The sequence below is a fragment of the Odocoileus virginianus genome, chromosome X (genome assembly GCF_023699985.2).
Source record: "Odocoileus virginianus isolate 20LAN1187 ecotype Illinois chromosome X, Ovbor_1.2, whole genome shotgun sequence".
Lineage (NCBI taxonomy): Eukaryota > Metazoa > Chordata > Mammalia > Artiodactyla > Cervidae > Odocoileus > Odocoileus virginianus.
The window spans coordinates 18,465,570-18,490,103 of NC_069708.1; the positions used below are offsets into that span (position 1 = coordinate 18,465,570).

A 24,534-nucleotide genomic window follows, 5' to 3' on the forward strand; every position below is an offset into this window, starting at 1 on the left:
CTGTAAAAGAATGAAACTAGAACACTTTCTAACACCATACACAAAAATAAACTCAAAATGGATTAAAGATCTAAATGTAAGACCAGAAACTATCAAACTCCTAGAGGAGAACATAGGAAAAACACTCTCCGACATAAATCACAGCAGGATCCTTTATGACCCACATCCCAGAATTTCAGAAATAAAAGCAAAAATAAACAAATGGGACCTAATGAAACTTAAAAGCTTTTGCACAACAAAGGAAACTATAAGCAAGGTGAAAAGACAGCCCTCAGATTGGGAGAAAATAATAGCAAACGAAGCAACAGACAAAGGATTAATCTCAAAAATATACAAGCAACTCCTCCAGCTCAACTCCAGAAAAATAAATGACCCAATCAAAAAATGGGCCAGGAATATCTTTATTGCTTCCTCATCAGTAATTTTGCAGTAAGTTTCTATTTTTTACTTTTCCTTGTCTCTTTTCCCAGCCACCAGCTGATAGACAGATGGACCGGTGGATAAATGTTTGGTGTGATGGATAAACAGACAGACAGACAGACAGACAGACAGACAGAACCAGTACTCTGAAGACAGATAGACAGAACCAGTACTCTGAAGCAACTTAAGAACTATGGCCTTGATTCCTTGAAGCTGTAGGTTCTGATCCAAGAAACATTTATTTAGCACCTACTGCCAGAAATTTATTATATCATTTCAAACTCAATAGCACTTACTGTATCAGGAATGAGAGAGGTGACATCAGTATAGACCCTACAGATATTAAAAGGCTAATAACAACTTAAATAAAACAGACAAATTCCCTGAAAGATACAAAGTACCAAATCTCACTCACGAAGAAGGAGATAATCTGAACAGCCCAACATCTACTAAAACTTAATTATCTCTGAGAGATACAGGTATCTTTGTCCTCATTTTACGGAAAAGGAAACTGAGGCTCTGAGAGGTAAAGTCTGTTGCTCAAAGTCAGGTAACTAGAATACAGCAGGGCCAGAGTTCATATCCAGGTCTTTTCTTCCAGTGCCCTTTCTAGCATACCATGTTGCCTCTAAAAACTGCAGCTCCTTTTTTTTTTACCTGAAAATTGTTCCTGCCCAGTGCACATCCTATCACCCCATCCTTTCTTAAGCACTGTGTCTGTGTTTTCATCAGCATTTCATCAGGATTATAGTCATTGTATTTGGAATTGATGTACTTTTTTGTGTTTGGGAGGGGGGAGAAAACCTCTTCCACCAGCTTGCACTCGGACCAACTTGGGGGAAAAAAAAGCTTAAATGCTCTTGCAGACGTACAACTTAAAAATGTGAAGTTTGTAGCTTTAACTTTTTGTAACAAAAACTAATAACACTGGATTAAGTGCTGACTTGAAATGCTATTTTATAAAGTTTGGATGTAAATAATCAATTGAGGTCAGCGGTTTGTATATGTATGAGACATAGCTTCCTCCATTGCCCTTTTTTTAATAAAAAAATTGAGATGCTTCCTATGTGCTTTTATGTTAAAATTGTTCTCCCTCCTTCCTCCACTTTCTCACCTTTGTTTTAAATAAACTGTTCTTTGGAAAAAAAAAAACTACCATATGACCCAGAAATTCCATTAGTCTGAGAAAGCTGTAATTCAAAAATACACATGTACCCCAGTGTTAATTGCAGCACTATTTACAATAGTTAGGACATGGAAGCAACTTAGATGTCCATTGACAGATGACTGGATAAAGAAGATGTGATGCATATATACAATGGAATGTTACTCAGCCATAAAAGGAACAAAATTGGGTCATTCACAGTGATGTAGATGAACCTAGAGTCTGTCACAAAGAGTAAATTAAGTCAGAAAGATAAAAACAAATATAATATTTTAATGCTTATAGCTAGAAAATGTTATTTTTTATCCATTTTCTATATCTAGAAAATGTAATTTTTCGAGAATCTAGAAAAATGTTACAGATGAAACTATTTGCAGGGCAGGAATAGAGATGCAGACCTAGAGAATGAACATGTGGACAAAGGCAGGAAAAGAGAAGGTGAGACAATTTGGGAGATTAAGATTTACGTATATACACTACCATGTGTAAAATAGCTAGTTATTGGGAAGCTGCTGTGTAGCACAGGGAGCTCAGCTCAGTGCTCTGTGATGACCAAGAGGCATAGGATGGAGTGGGTGGGAGTGAGGCTAAAGGAGGGAGGGTACATATTTGCACACATAGCTGATTCACATTGGTGTACAGCAGAAACTAACACAACATTGTAAAGCTCTTCTATTTCAATTTTAAAAATATTAAAAATTGAAAAAAAGAAATGTGAAAAGAAGACAAATTAGATAAAATGTTTGCTAGAAGGAACTTTTAGGGATATGAAGAACTTCACTTTGCTCTCAGTGGCATGAGAACAATACCCAAGAAAATGGTAACCTGAAATAATACAAAATTATTATGCAAATACTGATTAATCAGATTACTGTCAATTCACTTTCTCAGTCTAAATAAATTTCAAATATATGTCATTAATAATCATGATATAATTAACTTGAAAGTTCGTATGCCTTGTGAGAATATGAGTGCCTTGTAAATAAAAGTTAAAAAAGAACTGTAGGAAGGAAGCACATTAAAGAAAATTACTGTCAATTGCATGCTTGGTACTCAAGCAGAAGTATAATCAATATGTGTGTTCATAGAAAAAGGCAGTTATATTAAAAGCAATATAAAACATTTGCAAAAATATTAAAATATTAAATATTCTATATTCAAATATTAACATTTGACATTCAAGTATTAAATAAATATTTGAATGTTGCACTAGTCAGCTGGACAGACTGGGCCTTCTCTTCCTAGCTCAGGAATTGTTTAGAAGACATATTTATAATGAAATAATTTTTTATGCTATCAGCTTCTATTTTGAAATAAATGTTACATTAAATATCCTGGCCTGAAATGGGTAACCTTGCCTTTCTCCAGGTCATCTTCCCGACCCAGGGTTCAAATCCAGGTGTCCCACATTGCAGGCAGATTCTTTACCAACTGAGCTACCAGGGAAGCCCAAATATCCTGCAAAGAATGAATTCTGACAAAAATGAGAAGTATGAATATAAAGAATATAAAAACAAACAGAAAGAATGAAGAAGGTACTTTGAGATTACTGATATCTACATATTCATAGGAATGAATGATGTTTGTGGAAATCCATTTTAGTCTATAGTGCCTAGTTAGCCATTTCAAAAATTATCTCTTTGAACTTTGCAAACTTATAAATATATATGTGCATATATGTATATATACATATATAATGTTATTTGTATGTATTTAATATATAAAATTATATGGAATAGTACTACATATTTATATACTATGTAATTATTATATATAATGACATATAGCATGTATTATTATATTAACATATGATACATATATGTCACATTGTAAAACCTGACATTGTCTGATAATTTGTAACTCTATATTACAGAAATCAAAAAAGAATCTCTAATCTCAGGTCTTACTTTGTGATTTATTTTCTTCTATAATATAGTGCTTCAAATAAAGCTACATTTGCACAATCATTTTAGCAAGGAAGAGAATTCTTTATTTTGTCTCAATATTTGTTAGGGTAAAATTTATCCAACAAGTTAATTTCTTTTTGGTTTCTTGGAAATGTAATCTATTATTTCCATTTGGAGCATGGCTGTTGATAGTAAATGAAAAGCAAAAGATGTCTTTTTGGTTTCATCAGTGATTATTCGGTTTCACAGATATTTCCTTGAAATTGAACTTTTTCTTCACAGATAGATAGAAATGAAATGAAGATAGTAATTTATGATAGTTTCCACATTCAAAATGTTATTTTCTTTTGCTATTGTTCATCTTTATTGTGTTTAACAGTAGGGCCATTAAATGAAGTGAGACACCAGAAGTTTTCAAAATGCTAAATTAGCCTAATTGACAATATCATCAATTTCCTGGATTTTCTAATGACATAAACAGGAAATTGCAGAATATATATAAAGGGAAGCTCAAAGGTATGCTATTCAGTTTCATTACAATTATTTCCTCGTTCTTTTCAAAGGTAAGGATTTTATAACCAGTTGTTTTCCTGAAGCTCAGTTTTCCATTAGAATCAAAATATACCAAAGTTAATCTGAATGCAATATTTCTTTGAGGTTGTAAACAGATGGAGCCACCATGTGGCTTACTGAAAGCACTTCGTTTGAAAATTATATAATGGTTGGTGTAGATGACATACAAATGAACACCAAAGTTGTAACCAGACCACTTCCAGGAGTATTTTCCATCTCTGACAATCTTTTTGCCACATCTCATGCTATATTCTTCAAGTTCGGTTACACTGATGTCTCTAGGACCAATCTCCCTGTATTGTTGTGCTCTAAGCAAGGTAAACCATTGTTGTTTATAAACACACGATAACCATTCTGAAGGTATTAGAGCATCTTGTTCAATAGCTCTTGTGGAGGCCAGGTCGCAGAGGATATGATGAAACCTCAAATTTTTAAATACTGGTTGAAATGCTATGCCTTGTTCAGTTTCAAGAAAGGACATGCTTGCACTCTGTTCCCTGTGCATGGAAAACCAGTTGTTTGCCTTAAGCAAAAGCTGTCTCACTGTGCCTTTCCAACCTGGGTTAAGGCGGAGGAACATCCACTGTTTAAGTGTAGTATATATATCGATTTCCTTTTGCATTACGAATAAATTAGGGGAAGAAATGACCATATTCATAAGATCTATACTGAGTTCTTTGTAAAGTTCAACACTTGGATGAGTCATCAGATTGTGGAGAAGCCATTCAAAGCACCCTGTCTTTACAGAATGTAACCCATAGGTCTCTGCTGCCCCATAGAAGCTACATACAGTTTTCACATTAATTGTTTCCTCCATGGTCGTATCACACTGCTGAATTAGGTCCTCTACTTGAAACAGGCATGCAGTTGCCAAAACTCCTAGAACTTGAAGGGGCTCAATAAAGACATATTCATTCCTATACAACCAGCCTAATACAAAATCCAAGGAGTCTACATTTATATTCTGGTCATTAATCTCCAGGTCAATAATATCTTCGGGACATTCTTCCCAAGAATCTCTAAACATTGTAACAAAGTAGTTCGACTGACGTAAAAACATTTTGTGTAAACACCATACTTTCCCCAGAGCACGGATTTTAATGTCACTGGCTTCCCCATTTAAAAATAAAGTTTGGTAAGCATGCTCAGATGTGATCTTAACTTTTTTACCCTGGCTTGTACAGACGACTTGCTGTAGATCCTCCTCCTGGTCTAGAAATGTGTGGCTCCTCTCAGACTCTGGGCCCAAGCCGGGACCGGTGCTCCGTTTGCGTTTGCGGCTTCCAGACACATAACTGGGGCCTGCCTGGGGTTCTGGCCCAGACACATAACTGGGGCCTGCCTGGGGTTCTGGCTGCTGCGGTTCCTCTGTGCTGAATTCCCTGCATTGCAGAATCCGACTGTTCAAGAGCCCCATAGATAAAGGCTCTTAGAGCCCGTAGAGAGACTGTTGTTGAGACTTCCCTGCCACAGCATTGCTGGGGCCCCGCCCCCTTGTTTTGGGCCCCTAGTTTCCCTTGGAGATTTTGGGCACCACCCCAAAAGTCACAGTGGGGGCTCTGCATTCTTCTTTGGTCTGCCCCACCCCCCTCCTTCCTGTGGCCCCCCCCCCCCTCCAGTCTTTTTTTCCCGTTAGCCTATTGTTCGTTCGGGCCCCCTTGCCCCCAAAGGTTTTTCCCTTGAAAAGTTTTCCCTTTTAAAGGAAATGACTGAATAAAAAGGCTTTTGGATCCCCGTTTTAAAAGAGTGTACATATTCACTTTTCCCTACTGAAAGGGGGAAAATTTTTTTTCCTCAACTGTCGCTGTTGAATAAAATCATCAAACCTTAAACTTTTAGAAATTTTTAAAAAAGATGAAGTGGTTTAATTATCCTTTATTCCTCTTTCATTACAGAGAAGGCAAAATTTTTTTTTGATGTATGTGTGTTTATCCCATATTATTTTATTCATATTTTTTTTTGGGTTATATTTTATAATTTTGAAAAAACCCAATAGAGAAAAAAGGAGATTTTAAAATTTTTTTCTGAAAAAGGATCATCTTCTATTCTTTGTTAATTTTTTTATAAAAAATTACATTTTTTTCATGGTGTTTTTATGAAAAATTTTTTTGAAAAGTTTAGTCATAACCCCTGTCAAATTTTTTGAAACCCTTATGGACTTTTACCTGCCAGGCTTTTTGTCCATGGGATTCTCGGGGAAAGAATACGGAGTGGGTAGCCTTTTCCTTCTCCAGGGGATCTTCCGGGAACCGGGGATCAAACCCCTGGCCCTCCAACATTTTTTGGGCATTTTTTGAAATGTCTGACCCATAAAAGAACCCCCAAAAAAAATTTTTAGTCATTTGATCATGTCCAACTCTGTGCCCCCAGGACTGTAACCTCCCAGGGTCTCTTGCCCATAAAAATTTCCAAGCAAGAAAATGGGGGTGGGTTGCCTTTTCCCTTTTCTCCAGGGAAATTCCTGACACAGGGTTTAAAAACCCCGACCCTGAAATGGGGGGGGGCCGATTTTTTTACTGTTTGAGCTCCCGGGGAAAAGGGTTTATTTTCTGTATTTATATCCCTTTTTCTCCTTAGTAAATGCCCAAATGTTTTTTGCTTGTTAAAAGATTACACAAAATGTATGGTTTGCATGATAAAAGTCCCTTCAGTGTGTCCCCTTTTATGACCTATGGCCCAAAAGCACAGCAGGCCCCTCTGTTTTTTTTGGGGAAATTCTCCAGGCGAGAATACGGGAGGGGGGTTGCCATGATTTCCCTCCAGGGCATCTGTCTGACCCGGGTTTTCAAACCTGATCTTTTAAACTTTTCCTAAATTTGGGCCCTGGGGGGTTCTTTATTTACAAATTCCCACTGGGAAGCCCATATGTAGCATATATCCCTATAAAAAATAAAAAATTTTTTAAAAATTTATATTTTTTTGTTGTTCAGTCACTCGTCGTGTCCAACTTTTTGTGACCCCTTTAGACCCCCGCACACCAGGCTTTTCCCCTCTTTTCACCATTTTCCGGGGAGTTTGCCCCAAACTCTTTGTCCATTAAATCAGAGATGCCATTCAAACCATCCGTCCTTGCCTTTCCTTTTTTCCCCTTTCCTCCCTTTTCAATCTTTCCGGGCCCCAGGGTTTTTTAATGAGTTGGCTTTTCGCATCAGGGGGCCCCAAAGTTTTTAGAGCTTCTTTTTCAGCATTAGCCCTTTCCCAAAAGGAAAATATTAAAGGGATGTTTCCCTTTTTGGGGATTGATGATTTAAATCCCCCTTGCTGTCTGAAGGACTCTGGAAGAGTCTTCTCCCAAACCCCACAGTTAAAAAAGAAATCAACTTTTTTGGCACTCGCCTTCTTTATGGTCAATTCTCACATCCATACATAAACTACGGGAAAAATCATAGCTTTTACTATTTAGAATTTTGTCAGCAAATTTATATTTCTGCTTTTTAATATGCTGTCTAGGTTGGTTTTTTAGCTTTCCTTCCAAGGAGAAAAAAAGTGTTTTTAATTTCTGGCTCCCAGTCACCATCTCCCAGGGATTTTGGACCCCCAAGAAAAAAAAAAGTCTGTCACTGTTTCCATTGTTTCCCTATCTATTTGCCATGAAGTGATGGATGGTGCCATGATTTTTTTTTTTTAAATTTATTGATTTTTAAAGCCGCTTTTTCACTCTCCTCTTTCACCTCCCCCAAGAGGTTTTTAGTTACTCTTCACTTTTGCCATAAGAATTGTTTTCACTGCATGTTGAGGCTATTGATTTTCTGTCAGCAATCTTGATTTCAACTTATGCTTCATGCAGCCTAAAAATTTGCATGATTTTATTTGGGAAATTATAATTTTAAAAAAATTTTCGGGTGTGCCCAATATACGCCTTTTTATACCCCTTTTCCCCCCAATTTGGGAAACCCAGTCCATTGTTCAATAGCGGGTTTTAAAACTGTTGCTTTTTAATCTGCAACAGTTTTCAAGAGGCGGGGGTTATTAATGTGGTTGGTATTCCCACCCTTAAAAGAATTTTCCCTTTTTGTTTTTGATCCACCCCGCCCAAAGCCTCGGAAGCATCAATGAAAATCAAAGATGCAGAAGTAGATTTTTTATTAATTCTTTCTTTTTCTGGGATCCCCTGGATGTTGCCAATTTGGGCCCTAATTTCTCTACCCCTTTTAAATTCAGCTTGAACATTGGAAGTTCCAATTCAATACTGTTGAAGCCTGGCTTTGGAATTTTGAGCATTACTTTCCCAGAGGTGAGATGGGTAAAATGTCAGTAGCTTGAAAAAATTCTTTGACCCCTTTTCCCCCTTTTTTAGGATTTTGGAAAGGGAAACTGATTTTTTTCCCGGGCCCCGTGGTCCCTACTTAGTTTTCCAAAGTTTGCTGGCGTATTGAGTGTTGGAACGTTAACGCATTTTTTCTTCGGATTTTAAATAACTCAGCTGGGATTCCCTCACCCCTACAGTTTTTTTAGCAGTGATGCTTCCCATGGCTCACTTGGGGCTTTTTACCCCCAAAATGTTCTGGCTGTAGGTTTTAAATGATCAACCATCATGGTTATCTGGGTTATTAGATCTTTTTGATTGTTCTGTGTTTTTTCTTTCCCCCCTCTTCTTTTTATCTTCTGCTTCTTTTAGGTCCAAAGTGGGTTTTTGTCCTTTTTTTGTGCCCCTCTTTGCTGAAATATAAAGCTCCCCCCAATGCCCCCCTTTTTGGGCCCCTTTTTTAGTTTTTAAGAAAAATGTTTTTAAATATTTTTAAAATGGTTTACCAATTTTATGTTACTTCTGCAATGTAAGGGTGGTGGAAATAGGGAAGGGGCATTTGTTTTATCCTTTTCCCGTAAGAAACACCCAAAAAAGGCAACTTTTCTGCTGAATAACCCTCAACAAGAGAATTTTTGAATCCCCCCAAAAAAAATACCCCGGGTCTAAAAAGGGAAAGGGGAAGCCCCAACAAAAACGTAGGAGGGGCCCGTTGCAATTTTAAAATTAAGTCTCAGACCCAGTAGAGACGCTCGGAGGGGCAAACAAAAACCTTGTGTTTCACCAGGACTGAGGGGAAAAGGGGCAAAGACTCCCCTAAGAGACCAAACCAGGGCCGCTTTTGAGGGTTTGGGGTGTCTCCTGTGGAGCCTGGGTTAGCAGTGACCTGCCCCGGGGACCAGGAATTTTGGTTTTTCAGCAGATTTGGGGGGTGCCGTTTTGGCATAATCCTCTTTGAGGAGGCTGTCTTAACCCCCCCTAAAGGGGCCAACCCAAAACCCATGACCCCCGAAATGGAGAACAATTATGCCCAAAAAAGTTCCCTTTTACTGTTTCAAAAGTTCCAGGGCCCCCAAAAGGTTTCCCAACCGGGGGTCCAGCAAAAAAGGGCTTTAGAACCTTAAAGGGGAAAGACTTTTTAAGGGCCAACAAAACCTTATGTAACCAGGAGAAAGGAGCAGTGACTTTGCAAAAATGGGCTGAAACCGACTTTTCCCGTGAGTGTCCAGGAGGGGTCAAATGGGGGTGTGGAAATTTACAGTTTGGGCCTGCCATGGGTCAGGGCCAAGGGCTACCAAAAAGTCCTGGAGCCCTGGCATGCTGGCTAAGGGCCTTTGTAGGAGGTCACCCCTTTTGTGCATTAACTCCCAATTTATAGTTTGGAAATCAGGCCAAATAAAGAGGGGGGAAACAGTCCCACCCATAAACAGAAAAATTTGGGTTTAAAGATTTTAATGAGCTGGCCCTGCCCCCAAAAGCAAAAACCCAGTTTTACCCTTCCCCTTTTCCTTCCCCCCCAAAAAAACTTCCTTAAAACCCCCTATCTTTTTTCCATCAGAGGGTAGACAGAATGAAAAACCCCAACCACAGAAAACTAAAAAAAACTTATCCCCATGGGGGCACAATGTTTCTAACTCAGTGAATATTAGGGCCCTTTCCATTTAGGGCCCCCCCAAAATGAAAAGGTTTGATGGAGGGTTTTGATAAAAAGTGGTCCACGGAGAAGGGGTTGGGAAAAAAACTACCCGCCCTTCTTGCCCTTTAGAACCCCAAAGGGAAATTAATGAAAAAGGGAAAAAAAAAAAAATTATATAATTTTTTATATTATAAAATTTTTTTGGGAATTTTTTTTTTTGTAAAGATATTTTAATTATAAAAAGCAAAATTTGATTTTTTCCAAAAAATTGATTTTGCATCTTGCTTTGAAAGGGGTTTTCCTTATCTGAAAATTTGGGTAAAAAATTTTTCTATATTTTTTAGCTAAATTTTTCATTGGTTAAGTCTTATTTAACTTAAAAAATTGAAATTTTAATGCATTTTTAAATTCTCATAATTTGAAAAGACCGAAGATTATACAAAAAAATTACAAAATAAGCCAGATTTTTTCAAACAAAAAATTTCACATGTATTTTGCATGCATAATTTCTAAAAAGTAATTTAAAAATATTCTCCCATAGGTTGTCTTTGGGAAAATTGATTTTTTACAGATAGTATCTTAAAATAAGCCAGGCAAACGGTACAGTGGGGGCCCATAAAGAGTGAAAATGATTTGGGTTTCATGATGTTTTCCCCTCCTTCTTAGCTGTTGTTTGTGTGGGTTTTGCTTTCCCCTTTAAACCAGCCCCAAGCTCCTTTTTTCCCCTTTCCCCCGTTGGACAATGCCTCTTACCTCCCAAAAAGTAGGGAAAAATAAGCAGGGACAGAAGCAATGAAACAGCATTTAAGATTGTTTTTTTAAAAGAACAGTGTTTGTTTGCTTCATTCACTGTCAAAACCAGCAACTGAAGGGGTATGCTAGATGTTTATTAAATTTTTTGTTGAAACAAAAGAATTTTACTTTTTCAAAAGTTATTTAATGAATGATTTTTTTTGATAGCTTTTCATTACAAACCTAAATTATGCCAGCTTTTATGAAATAAACCTTTTATTTTCAAAGTTAGTAAAAACTTTTTTGTCTTTGAACATCTTCAAAAATGTCTTTTTTTTTTTTTTTTAAAAGGTTCCTTTCATTGAGATACATTGTTTCTCCACAGTTGCATGTCCAAAAATTGGGCCCTTTGTAACTATGGAAATTTTTTTTATAAGGGAAAGTGCTCAGGGCTAGTTATTTCTTAAAAATTTGGCTAACATTTGCATTAACCACTTTCTTGGTTGGCCCCTCAGCGGGCTCTTTCCCATCCCTTGATTTTGGGGGTGCAACCCAAGTAGCCCTTCCTTTGAGTAGGCCTTGTTTTTAATTTTGATGATAGATGAAAGAATAGTCTGTGGTAGAGTGAAGAATTCACTAAAAATTAATCTTACATGTTGCGTAAAAAGTTGCCCCAGTCATCTCTGACTCTTTGCAACTCCATGGACTGGAGCGTGCCGGGGTTCCCCGTTCTTCACCCTCTTTGGGGTTGCTTAAACTCATGTTCCCGGGGTTGGTGATGCCATCCCGCCATCTCATCCTCTGTCATACCCCCTTTTCCTCCGGGCCCCCAATTTTTTTGTAGGGGGAGGGTTTTTCTAATGAGTCAGTCTTTGTAATCAGGTGGCCAGTTTACAAAGGGTCATTTTTAAAATTTTCCCCCGGTAAAAAATATTTGCCTTAGTTCAGGGCAGCATTTTTAGGTCTACCAAATTTTTCTCATGGAGAGTCATTCTTTTTGTGATTTATTCTTGTTTTTAGGTCTTTTTCCCCAACTGTATTTTGATGGCTTAAATTTTTATTGTTTCTTGAAGAAGTGAAAAAAAAAAAGTCGTCCAATTTACTTTTGACTTTTGGGAACCCCTGGGCCCAATACAGTCCCTGGGAAATTTCCCGGCAGAATACTGGAACGGGTGCCTTTCCCTTTTCCCGGGGGGAAACTTCCCAAACCCCGGGATTGAATGTAGGTCTCCCAATTGCAGGAAAATTCTTTACCCGCTGAGGGAAAAAGGGAAAAACCCCAAAAATTGGGGGTAGGTAAACCTATCCCTTCTCCCGCAGATTTGCTGATGGGAATCGAAATGGGGTCTCCCGGGATTGAGGTGGAAATTTTTTATCAACTGAGCTATCAGGGGAAACCCTGGTAAGGAGTGTTAAAAGAAAGGGGTAAAACTGTGAAAATGGGGGTACTGAGAGAAAACCCTTTAAAAAGGGGGGTAAAAAATTAAGAGCTTGTAAAATGAGTTTGGGTATTGGTAGGGTTTGGAAGGGGAGGGGGGCAGGAAAATAATCTGATGAGAGTAAAGAATGAGGGGCATACAGAAAGGGCAAAAAGTGTTTAAATTTAAAAAAGTCACTGGAAAAAAGCCCAACAGTATATATTTTTCATAATCATGGTGATAAATAGTTTTTAGCTTATATAGGCTTCTCAGGTGGGGTTTTAGGTGAAAAACCCCCCAGCCACTGCAGGAAAATGTTTAAGAGGGTGTGGGTTTGATCCCTGGATTTGGGAAAGTCCCCTGGAATCCAAATCAGTATTTTGCCTGGAGAAATTTCCGGGGCAGGGAGCCCGGGAGGTTACATCCATGGGTTTACAAAGGGTCTGACACAACCCGAAGCAATAAACTTTCAGCACCAATGTATAAAGTAACCCGTAAAAACATAAAAAAATTTTATAATGTTATATATTTATAAAAATATGTAAAATATATTTTTTTTAAAATAAATATAGTAATTTCAAAGTTTAAAAGTAGTTTGGGTTTAGATATAGCAAATTGAAATCCCCAAAGCACTGTGAGCTTTCTGGGAATTTAAAATATAAAGTGTAACAACATCTACCATTTTTGCCCAAACCTTTGCTTTCCCAAATTTTTATTTGGGATATGGACTAGAACCTTTCCCTTTTGCATAAAATTTTAGGAATGATTAAACTTGCCCGTTTTTTATAAACCTATTAAATCAGATTTTTTTCTTTTAGTTTTTTCAGGCAATGGGTAAAACTCTGCCCTTTTTTTTATAATCCAAATGAAACAGATTTCTTTTCCCTTTTAAAAGAAACTTGGGAAAATTTTTATCAAAAGGCAAAACCCCTTTCCCAAATTTTTTTATAATATTAAGAGCTTGTTGGTTTTTTTTACTTACAAATGGGTTTTTTTTCAAAAAATTTTTAGAGAGGACTGAAGGACAAAGATATGGTTGATCAAAAATCTAGACCTGAAAAAATTTCTTGATGATTTTTGATCATGAAAAACCCTTTTTAAAAAGGAAAAATTCCCCGTTTTTTGGAGTTTTATAAGGATTATGATACATTTTTGTTCAAAAAAACATGCATGTTGCCCCCATGTGACACAGCCAATTTGGGACAGGAGGAAAAAGAGAATAAGGCTTGAGAGGAAGAAGTTTATTTCCCCTCACATGTCCCCGGAAATGGTCACTGCCCTTTCCCCAAAAGAAATCACTAGGAAAGTGGTAGGTTTTGGGCGGTGGCAGGGAAAACAAGAAAAGGGGGAAAGTAAGAAAAGAGGGCCGTGTTGGAAAATTTTGTTGGAAAGGGAAGGGACTGTGGAGGGAAAAAAGTTTATGTTAGGTAGTTTCAACAAAATTCCCGTGGGCTTTGGGGTAGAGAAGTGATCTCTAGTCATCTTGTTTTCCTAGCCCTGGGATGATTTTAAAGGAGAGGAAAAATTGATTTGATATTTTGAAACTTAGATAAGGAGGGGGGTTTTTAAAAACTATAGACAGTATTTGGTTTTCTTTGTTGTAAAAGGCATTCTTTTGCTAAAACCTTTGTAATTGCTAAGAAAGGACTGCCCTGGGAGGGGCAGTCTTCACCCTGGTCTATAAGGTCCCGAATTTCCCCAAAACAATTTGGAAAAAACATAAAAAAAGAAAATTTTAAATTAATATGGTTTCAAACAAAATAATCTAAAAAAACACAGAACAAAAATTCTTATATGGGATTTACCTTTTAAAAAAATTCACATAGACAGTGTTTTTAAAAAAGTTTCTATTTCAAAAAAAGTAAAAAAGTTATAATAGTGGTCTATCAATTTAATCTGTGAACTTGAGGTAAATTATTGATTTTTAGCTATCAAGATAGGAAAAAGCCCTTTGGGAAAATGTGTTGAAAAATTTGGGGGCTGGTGAATTTGTAGAGAATAGGAGGGGAAAAGTAATTTAGGAAAAAGAAAAAGCCAAAGAAAAAAGACAAGGAAAGGGTATATACCAAGAAGCTCTAACTGCTCACTTTATTTTAGGAGTTTGGTTGTGCACTTAAAAACCAAAGTTTCCATTTTTCTACCATAAAAGATGGGGTTTAGCTTAGGTCCAGGCAGGGGGCTGCATTGTTTTTAAATCCCTTTGGATGTAAATTGGAAGGAGAAACTACCTCTTGGGGAGCAATCTGAAATATCACAAATTGTCTTTTGAGAAGACAAAAAATTTTCCAATTTAAAGAAGAAATGGTAAAATATAAAGGTAACCAAATGATAAAAAATCTCTTTATAAAAACCTTAGCACAGGAGAAAATCACAGTTTAAAGGGAAAAAATATGTGGGTTAAAAAAAATTAAAAACTTTCCCCTTTTTTAAAAAAAATCTGTTTTGAATTGTTGTGCTGGAGAAGACTCTTGAGAGTTCCTTGCCCGCAGGGAAATTGTGCTGGAGAAGACTCTTGAGAATCCTTTGGCCTGCAACGAGATCAAACCAGTCAATCCTAAAGGAAATCAACTCTGAATATTCATTGGAAGGACTGACACTGAAGCTCCAATACTTTGGCCACTTGATGCAAAGAACTGACTAATTGGGGAAGACTGATGTTGGGAAAGGCAAAAGGACAAGAGGATTGCAGAGGATGAAATGATTAGATAGCATGACCAACTCAATGTACATGAATTTGAGCAAACTCTGGGAGATGGTAGAGGACAGAGGAGCCCTGCATTCTGCAATCCATGAGGTTGCAGAGTCAGATATGACTGAGTGACCGAACAACAACAATCAAGTCATCATTTCTATTTACTCCTTTTTCTCTCTTTGACATATTTCTTCTTTTTCAGAAGCAACTTTTATTGTGAAATGTAATACATATACCGAAAAATGAAGAAGACAGAAAGTAACAACCACTCTGGTCAAGAAATAGAACATTGAGAATACCACTAGAAGCCTTCCCTATATCTGTTCATTCCCAATGACATCTGTCTCTCGCCTACTAAAGAAGTATTGTCTATCCTGAATTTTATAGCTATCATTTTCCTTCAGTTTTAATGGTTTTACCAACCTACTTGTGCATCCTTAAATAATAAAAATGTTTGTCTGTTTTTGAGATTTATACAAACAGAATCACAATGTATGTATTTTTTATGATCTTTCATTTAACATTAAACTTCTAAAGAGTAAATCAAGAGGTTGCACTGCATTTGCTTCAGGTTCATTCCTGTAAGATAATCCATTATATGAAAATAATGCAACAAATTTATCCATTGTAATATTTATAGACATTTGGGTTACTTAAATTTGTAAGATATTATGAATAAAATTGATGTAAGTTTCATCATAAGTATCTTTACATATGAAAGATAATGCCAAACTGTTTTCCAAAGCAATTGTAAGATTTTCATTCCCACCAGATGTTTTTGAGAATTGCTTTTGTACCACATCTTTGACAAAGCATGGTATTGCAACACTTTAAGTTCAGTTAACATGGTTGTCTGTAAATGATATAAACTCTTGTGCTTTAACTTTGTGTTTCTTTGATTAGTGATGTTGAGCACTTTATCATATGTTTATACACTGCTGGAGTCCCTTCTTTTTTTTGTTTTTATTTTTTAATTTTTTTCCCACTTATTTTTATTAGTTGGAGGCTAATTACTTTACAATATTGTAGTGGTTTTTGCCATACATTGACATGGGGAATACATGGAGCCCCTTCTTTTGTGAATTCTCTGTCCAAGTCTTTTTGTCAAACTTCTTATTGAATTGTCTGCTTTTTCCTTATGATTGTGATAAAATGTACTATGTGTTCTCAATAACAGTCCTTTGTAATATGTATCTTATAGTCCATTTTCTAATTTGTAGCTGTTGATTCACTTTTTTGTGGTATCATTTAATAAATAGTTTTATAATTTTGAAATAATATAAAGTAACAATATTTTTATAATTAGCAATTTTATTGAAACTGGTAAAGGATTATTTCCTTACTATGAGGTCATAATGATTTTACTCCTGTCCCACATTATTTAGCTGTTATTTTGGGGGCTATCATATTTAGAACTGTAATTTGCAGTAATTGTTTTTTGGCTGAGTGGTGTGATTTAGCCAGAGATTGAGCCCAATGGCAATTTCCAGCTCAGAAGCAATTTATACACTTGCATCCGCCCGCAGCTAGTGGGGGTTGGGTGCAGAGGCTCAGGCTGTGGGGACCAGTACTTAGGCAAAGGATTGGGGCTGAATGCCATGAAGATAGTCTGGGGGGGCTAATGTGACACAGCAGAGTGAAAATCCTGGGACTGGCAGAGAAACAAAAGATTACTCACACAGGAAGCTTCTAATGCTGCACTCTAACTTCTGACAGGCTCACAGAACAAAGGACCATGCCCTAGTGAATACAAAAGGGGGCGATCTAGCTGTGGTCTGTGTCCCCAGAGCCAGAGAGGCAGGTGCACAACTGCCAGAGATGCAAGGCAAGGGACCTCTACAGTCTTAGACCCAGAGATCGTATCTACTGCCAAGCCATTAGCTCCCTTGGGTGTCCCATGGCTTCTTGGTGTCCTCAGTGTCTTGGATCTGATAAACATGTCACAATGCAAGACCAGCTCCCCTGGGGAAGTACATGACACACCTAAGACTGTGGCAACCCCTGCATGGCCTAGCTAGGAGCCCAAACAGCTTATCTCTGCTGAGGGTCCCCCAAAACAGGACCAACTTCCCTGGTAGATGCACAGCCCATCTTGGGCTGTGGTGAACCCTCGTGTGGTCCAGTCACAGAAAGCGATTCCCACACATGCTGGGAGTGTTTCTAGTATTCCTCCCTTTTCACAGTACAGCTGAGCAAATAAGCCCGAATAAGTGGCCACTCTGGGCCCCTTGTGTCAGGATCGAGATCATACACTGGAGAAAGACTTGCAAGCCATAAGTGGGTCAAAAAAATCAAAGCAGAAGATTGAGTAAATAAAGAAGGCAGAATCACCCTGGAAGTAGCATGTGCAGTGGATCAAAATCCCGCAATTAACCTGAGACTGTGCACTTTAGGGTATACTGTAGTCTTTGAGAACAAGTACTTGCAGGAGCAAGGGAAGATCTGAACTGAAACCACGTGGCCTACAACAAGTCCAGTGATCTTCCAAGATGTATTGGAAGACCTTCTGAGTAGGCAAATCGACAAGAACAGGAAAAGAGAGGAGACACATGAACATTCCTCTCACTTCAGTTCAGTTCAGTTCAGTTCAGTTGCTCACTCGTGTCCGACTCTTTGTGACCCCATGAATCGCAGCACACCAGGCCTCCCTGTCCATCACAAACTCTCGGAGTTTACTCAAACTCATGCCCATCGAGTCGATGATGCCGTCCAGCCATCTCATCCTCTGTCGTCCCCTTCTCCTCCTGCCCCCAATCCCTCCCAGCATCAGGGTCTTTTCCAATGCCTCAACTCTTTGCATGAGGTGGCCAAAGTATTGAAGTTTCAGCTTCAGCATCAGTCCTTCCAATGAACACCCAGGACTTATCTCCTTCAGGATGGACTGGTTGGATCTCCTTGCAGTCCAAGAGACTCTCAAGAGTCTTCTCCAACACCACAGTTCAAAAGCATCAATTCTTCGGCGCTCAGCTTTCTTCACAGTCCAACTCTCACATCCATACATGACCACTGGAAAAACCATAGCCTTGGCCAGATGGACCTTTGTTGGCAAAGTAATGTCTCTGCTTTTTAATATGCTATCTAGGTTGGTCATAACTTTCTTTCTAAGGAGCAAGCGTCTTTTAATTTCATGGCTGCAATCACCATCTGCAGTGATTTTGGAGTCCAAAAAAATAAAGTCTGACACTGTTTCCACTGTCTCCCCATCTATTTCCCATGAGGTGATGGGACCAGATGCCATGATCTTAGTTTTCTGAATGTTAAGCTTTAAGCCAACTTCTTCACTCTCCTCTTTCACTTTCCTCAAGAGGCTTTTTAGTTCCTCTTCATTTTCTGCCATAAGGGTGGTGTCATCTGCATATCTGAGGTTATTGATATTTCTCCCGGCAATCTTGATTCCAGCTTGTGCTTCTTCCAGCTCAGCGTTTCTCATGATGTACTCTGCATATAAGTTAAATAAGCAGGGTGACAATATACAGCCTTGACATACTCCTTTTCCTATTTGGAACCAGTCTGTTGTCCTATGTCCAGTTCCAACTGTTGCTTCTTGACCTGCATAAAGGTTTCTCAAGAGGCAGTTCAGGTGGTCTTGTATTCCCATCTCCTTCAGAGTTTTCCACAGTTTATTGTGGAAAAAATATTTGGCGTAGTCAATACAGCAGAAATAGATGTTTTTCTGGAACTCTTTTGCTTTTTTGATGATCCAGCGGATATTGGCAATTTGCTCTCTGGTTCCTCTGCCTTTTCTAAAACCATCTTGAACATCTGGAAGTTCTCGGTTCACGTATTGCTGAAGCCTGGCTTGGAGAATTTTGAGCATTACTTTACTAGCATGTGAGATGAGTGCAATTGTGCAGTAGTTTGAGTATTCTTTGGGATTGCCTTTCTTAGGGATTGGAATGAAAATGGACCTTTTCCAGTCCTGTGGCCACTGCTGAGTTTTCCAAATTTGCTGGCATATTGAGTGTAGCACTTTCACAGCATCATCTTTCAGGATTTGAAATAGCTCAACTGGAATTCCATCGCCTCCACTAGCTTTGTTCGTAGTGATGCTTTCTAAGGCCCACTTGACTTCACATTCAAGCATGTCTGGTTCTAGGTGAGTGATCACAGCATTGTGATTATCTGGATCGTGAAGATCTTTTTTTGTACAGTTCTTCTGTGTATTCTTGCCACCTCTTCCTAATATCTTCTGCTTCTGTTATTTTTTTTCCCTTCTTTAGATGATTTTTATTTATTTATTTATTTTTTGCTGTTAATATTTATTTTATTTTTTTTCCATTTATCTTTGTTAGTTGGAGGCTAATTACTCTACATCATTGCAGTGGTTTTTGTCATACATTGAAATGAATTAGCCATGGATTTACATGTATTCCCCCTCGTGTTCCCCCCTCCTACGTCCCTCTCCACCCGATCCTTCTGGGTCTTCCCAGTGCACCAGGCCCGAGCACTTGTCTCATGCACCCTACCTGGACTGGTGATCTGTTTCACCCTAGATAATATACATGTTTCGATGCTCTTCTCTTGAAACATCCCACCCTCGCCTTCTCCCAGAGTCCACAAGTCTGTTCTATACATCTGAGTCTCTTTTTCTGTTTTGCATATAGGGTTATCGTTACCATCTTTCTAAAGTCCATATATATGTGTTAGTATACTGTAATGGTCTTTATCTTTCTGGCTTACTTTGCTCTGTATAATGGGCTCCAGTTTCATCCATCTCATTAGAACTGATTCAAATGAATTCTTTTTAATGGCTGAGTAATATTCCATGGTGTATATGTACCACAGCTTCCTCATCCATTCGTCTGTTGATGGGCATTTGGGTTGCTTCCATGTCCTGGCTATTATAAACAGTGCTGCGATGAACATTGGGGTGCACGTGTCTCTTTCAGATCTGATTTCCTTGGTGTGTATGCCCAGAAGTGGGATTGCTGGGTCATATGGCAGTTCTATTTCCAGCTTTTTAAGAAATCTCCACACTGTTTTCCATAGTGGCTGTACTAATTTGCATTCCCACCAGCAGTGTAAGAGGGTTCCCTTTTCTCCACACCCTCTCCAGCATTTATGGCTTGTAGACTTTTGGATAGCAGCCATCCTGACTGGCGTGTAATGGTACCTCATTTTGGTTTTGATTTGCATTTCTCTGATAATGAGTGATGTTGAGCATCTTTTCATGTGTTTTTGTGCCATCTGTATGTCTTCTTTGGAGAAATGTCTGTTTAGTTCTTTGGCCCATTTTTGGTTGCATCATTTATTTTTCTGGAGTTGAGCTGGAGGAGCTGCTTGTATATTTTTGAGATTAATCCTTTGTCTGTTGCTTCATTTGCTATTATTTTCTCCCAATCTGAGGGCTGTCTTTTCACCTTGCTTATAGTTTCCTTTGTTGTGCAAAAGGTTTTAAGTTTGATTAGGTCCCATTTGTTTATTTTTGCTTTTGTTTCTATAATTCTGGGATATGGGTCATTGAGGATCCTGCTGTGATTTATATCGGAGAGTGTTTTGCCTATGTTCTCCTCTAGGAGTTTTATATTTTCTGGTCTTACATTTAGATCTTTAATCCATTTTGAGTTTATTTTTGTGTATGGTGTTAGAAAGTGTTCTAGTTTCATTCTTTTACAGGCGGTTGACCAGTTTTCCCAGCACCACTTGTTAAAGAGGTTGTCTTGTTTCCATTGTATATCCTTGCCTCCTTTGTCGAAGATAAGGTGACCATAGGTTCGTGGATTTATCTCTGGGCTTTCTATTCTGTTCCATTGATCTATATTTCTGTCTTTGTGCCAGTACCATACTGTCTTGATGACTGTGGCTTTGTAGTATAGTCTGAAGTCAGGCAGGTTGATTCCTCCAGTTCCATTCTTCTTTCTCAAGGTTACTTTGGCTATTCGAGGTTTTTTGTATTTCCATAGAAATTGTGAAATTATTTGTTCTAATTCTGTGAAAAATACCGTTGGTAGCTTGACAGGGCTTGCATTGAATCTATAGATTGCTTTGGGTCGTATAGCCATTTTGACAATATTGATTCTTCCAATCCATGAACATGGTATGTTTCTCTATCTGTTTGTGTCCTCTTTGATTTCTTTCATCAGTGTTTTATAGTTTTCTATGTATAGGTCTTTTGTTTCTTTAGGTAGATATACTCCTAAGTATTTTATTCTTTTTGTTGCAATGGTGAATGATATTGTTTCCTTAATTTCTCTTTCTGTTTTCTCATTGTTAGTGTATAGGAATGCAAGAGATTTCTGTGTGTTAATTTTATATCCTGCAACTTTACTGTATTCGTTGAGTAGCTCTAGTAATTTTCTGGTAGAGTCTTTAGGGTTTTCTATGTAGAGGATCATGTTATCTGCAAACAGAGAGAGTTTCACTTCTTCTTTTCCTATCTGGATTCCTTTTAGTTCTTTTTCTGCCCTGATTGCTGTGGCCAATACTTCCAAAACTATGTTGAATAGTAGTGGTGAGAGTGGGCACCCTTGTCTTGTTCCTGATTTCAGGGGAAATGCTTTCAATTTTTCACCATTGAGGGTGATGCTTGCTGTGGGTTTGTCATATATAGCTTTTATTATGTTGAGGTATGTTCCTTCTATGCCGGCTTTCTGGAGAGTTTTAATGATAAATGAATTTGAATTTTGTCAAAGGCTTTCTCTGCATCTATTGAGATAATCATATGGCTTTTATCTTTCAATTTGTTAATGTGGTGTATTACATTGATTGATTTGCAGATATTAAAGAATCCTTGCATTCCTGGGATAAAGCCCACTTGGTCATGCTGTATGATTTTTTTATTATGTTGTTGGATTCTGTTTGCTAGAATTTTGTTAAGGATTTTTGCATCTATGTTCATCAGTGATCTTGGCCTGTAGTTTTCTTTTTTTGTGGCATCTTTGTCTGGTTTTGGAATTAGGGTGATGGTGGCCTCATAGAATGAGTTTGGACGTTTACCTTCTGCAATTTTCTGGAAGAGTTTGAGTAAGATAGGTGTTAGCTCTTCTCTAAATTTTTGGTAGAATTCAGCTGTGAAGCCATCTGGTCCTGGGGTTTTGTTTGCTGGAAGATTTCTGATTACAGTTTCAATTTCCTTGCTTGTGATGGGTCTGTTAAGATCTTCTATTTCTTCTTGGTTCAGTTTTGGAAAGTTATACTTCTCTAAGAACTTGTCCATTTCTTCCAAGTTGTCCATTTTATTGGCATAGAGCTGCTGGTAGTAGTCTCTTATGATCCTTTGTATTTCAGTGTTGTCTGTTGTGATCTCTCCATTTTCGTTTCTAATTTTGTTAATTTGGTTCTTCTCCCTTTGTTTCTTAATGAGTCTTGCTAATGGTTTGTCAATTTTGTTTACTTTTTCAAAAAACCAGCTTTTAGCTTTGTTGATTTTTGCTATGGTCTCTTTAGTTTCTTTTGCATTTATTTCTGCCCTAATTTTTAAGATTTCTTTCCTTCTACTAACCCTGGGGTTCTTCATTTCTTCCTCCTCTAGTTGCTTTAGGTGTAGAGTTAGGTTATTTATTTGACTTTTTTCTTGTTTCTTGAGGTAGGCCTGTAATGCTATGAATCTTCCCCTTAGCACTGCTTTTACAGTGTCCTATAGGTTTTGGGTTGTTGTGTTTTCATTTTCATTCATTTCTATGCACATTTTGATTTCTTTTTTGATTTCTTCTATGATTTGTTGGTTATTCAGAAGCGTGTTGTTTAGCCTCCATATGTTTGAATTTTTAATACTTTTTTTTTCCTGTAATTGAGATCTAATCTTACTGCACTGTGGTCAGAAAAGATGACTGGAATGATTTCAGTTTTTTTGAATTTACCAAGACTAGATTTATGGCCCAGGATGTGATCTATTCTGGAGAACGTTCCGTGTGCACTTGAGAAAAAGCTGAAGTTGATTGTTTTGGGGTGAAACGTCCTATAGATGTCAATTAGGTCTACCTGGTCCATTGTGTCCTTTAAAGTTTGTGTTTCTTTGTTCATTTTCTGTTTAGTTGATCTATCCATAGTTGTGCTCATCTCCCCAAAATTTAACACGGACCATGAGCTTGTACACGTCTGTCCTGAAAGTTTTGAAAGCCATCCCTTGTTATAATACATCCTGTTCGCCACGCTTTTAAGGATACACAGCTTCTTAAATATTGTCGTGGGTCTTAACTGAAGTTCTCGGTTCCCGGAATCGCTATTTCCTCTTCCTAAACTCGGGAGGTCTCGGTGCCAGTTCAGGGGCTGGGAGGAGAGCAGACGTCGAAGAGGTGAGAGCGCAGCGGTGGAGGCAGACCAAGCACTCTCGCAAGACAGAGAGACTCCTCGCCCGGAGCTCCACGACGCCGAAGCGCCTCCTGGGAGTCGGCCATAATGCATGCCCGGAATGCCGGCGGCATCCCGGGGGCTCTAAAAATGTACCTGCAAGCGGATGTTGAGAACCACTGAGCCCGCGATGTAGAAATACGGGAAGTTCATGCACAGCTGCCAGGCCAGCTCGAAGAAGGTGAGCAGGGTGCGGGAAAGCCCCTTGCAGAAGACCCCGTATGAGCTGGAGGTCGCAGCCAGGCTCCAGGCCCTGAGGGCCAAAGATGATGGAGCCGCCGCGGTGGCCATGGACGCGATGCTGCCGCTCGCCCGGTGCGGTGCCTGGAACCGAGGGTGATCGCAGACCCCGCAGACCCCCAACTGATGGTGATGACCTGGAGGGGCCGGGGGCTTAGCAGCCGGCAGGCACGCACTCCAGCCTCACGCAGCCGCCACTCTTCTGCTTCTGTTAGGTCCATACCCTTTCTGTGCTTTATCGAGCCCATCTTTGCATGAAATGTTCCCTTGGTATCTCTAATTTTCTTGAAGAGATCTCTAGTCTTTTCCATTCTATTGTTTTCCTCTATTTCTTTGCCCTGATCACTGAGGAAGGCTTTCTTATCTCTCCTGGCTATTCTTTGGAACTCTGCATTCAAATGGGAATATCTTTCCTTTTCTCTTTTGCTTTTAGCTTTTCTTCGTTTCAACATTAAGCATAACAATATTCACAATTACTAAGGTCCAAGAAGGAGGAGAGAGAAAGGAATCAAAGAGAATTTGAGGAAATCATGGCTTAAAACACCCCAAAACTGAAGAAATAAACAGATGTACATATATAGGAAGCACAGAGAGTCCCATACACAAAGACATATAGTTAAAATGGCAAAAATTAAAGAGAGAATTCTAAAGGCATCAAGAAACACAAGAGTCACATACAAGGAAATCTCCCATAAGGATGTTTACTGATTTTGTTTTCCTCCTGAAACTTTACCAGCAAGAAGACAGTAGCATGATATATTTAAAATTCTTGAAAGAAAAAAGCCTACAATGCAGGATACTCTACCCAGCAAGGCCATTATTCAGGTTGAAGGAGAAATAAAGAACTTGTCAGATAAACAAAATCTAAAAAGTTCATCAATACTAAACCAAACCCTAAAATAAATGTTAAAGGGTGTTTTCTAAGTGGAAAAGGGTACAAAATGAGTAAGAATCTAGAGGAAAGAAAATATCCCACAACAAAAAGGAAGTATAGAGTAAATGTTCTCGATCAACCATTTAAATATGCTCTCATGAAGATTTTTAAAATGTAAAACCAACTCTAAGTACAATGAACAATTAAAGGATTAACATGAAGATGTAAAATATGACAACAAAAACACAAAATGTAGGAGAGGGGACTAAAATATAGATGTTTTCGATGTGTTTTAACTCAAAGGACTATCAATTTACAAGGAGATATAGATCAATATATGAA

At 38.2% G+C, this 24,534-nt stretch overlaps 2 protein-coding genes across 2 annotated transcripts; both read right to left on the minus strand.

The window, feature by feature from the left end:
- Window positions 1-3,538: 3,538 nt before the first annotated feature.
- Window positions 3,539-5,540, minus strand: LOC139033125 (germ cell-less protein-like 1). The gene has a single exon (XM_070461831.1). It carries the CDS (start codon window positions 5,480-5,482, stop codon window positions 3,941-3,943), a length of 1,542 nt encoding a protein of 513 aa, XP_070317932.1. The 5' UTR covers window positions 5,483-5,540; the 3' UTR covers window positions 3,539-3,940.
- A 17,577-nt stretch (window positions 5,541-23,117) lies between these two features.
- On the minus strand, window positions 23,118-23,478 carry LOC139033154 (small integral membrane protein 10-like protein 1). The gene has a single exon (XM_070461969.1). It carries the CDS (start codon window positions 23,367-23,369, stop codon window positions 23,163-23,165), a length of 207 nt encoding a protein of 68 aa, XP_070318070.1. The 5' UTR covers window positions 23,370-23,478; the 3' UTR covers window positions 23,118-23,162.
- Window positions 23,479-24,534: the final 1,056 nt, after the last annotated feature.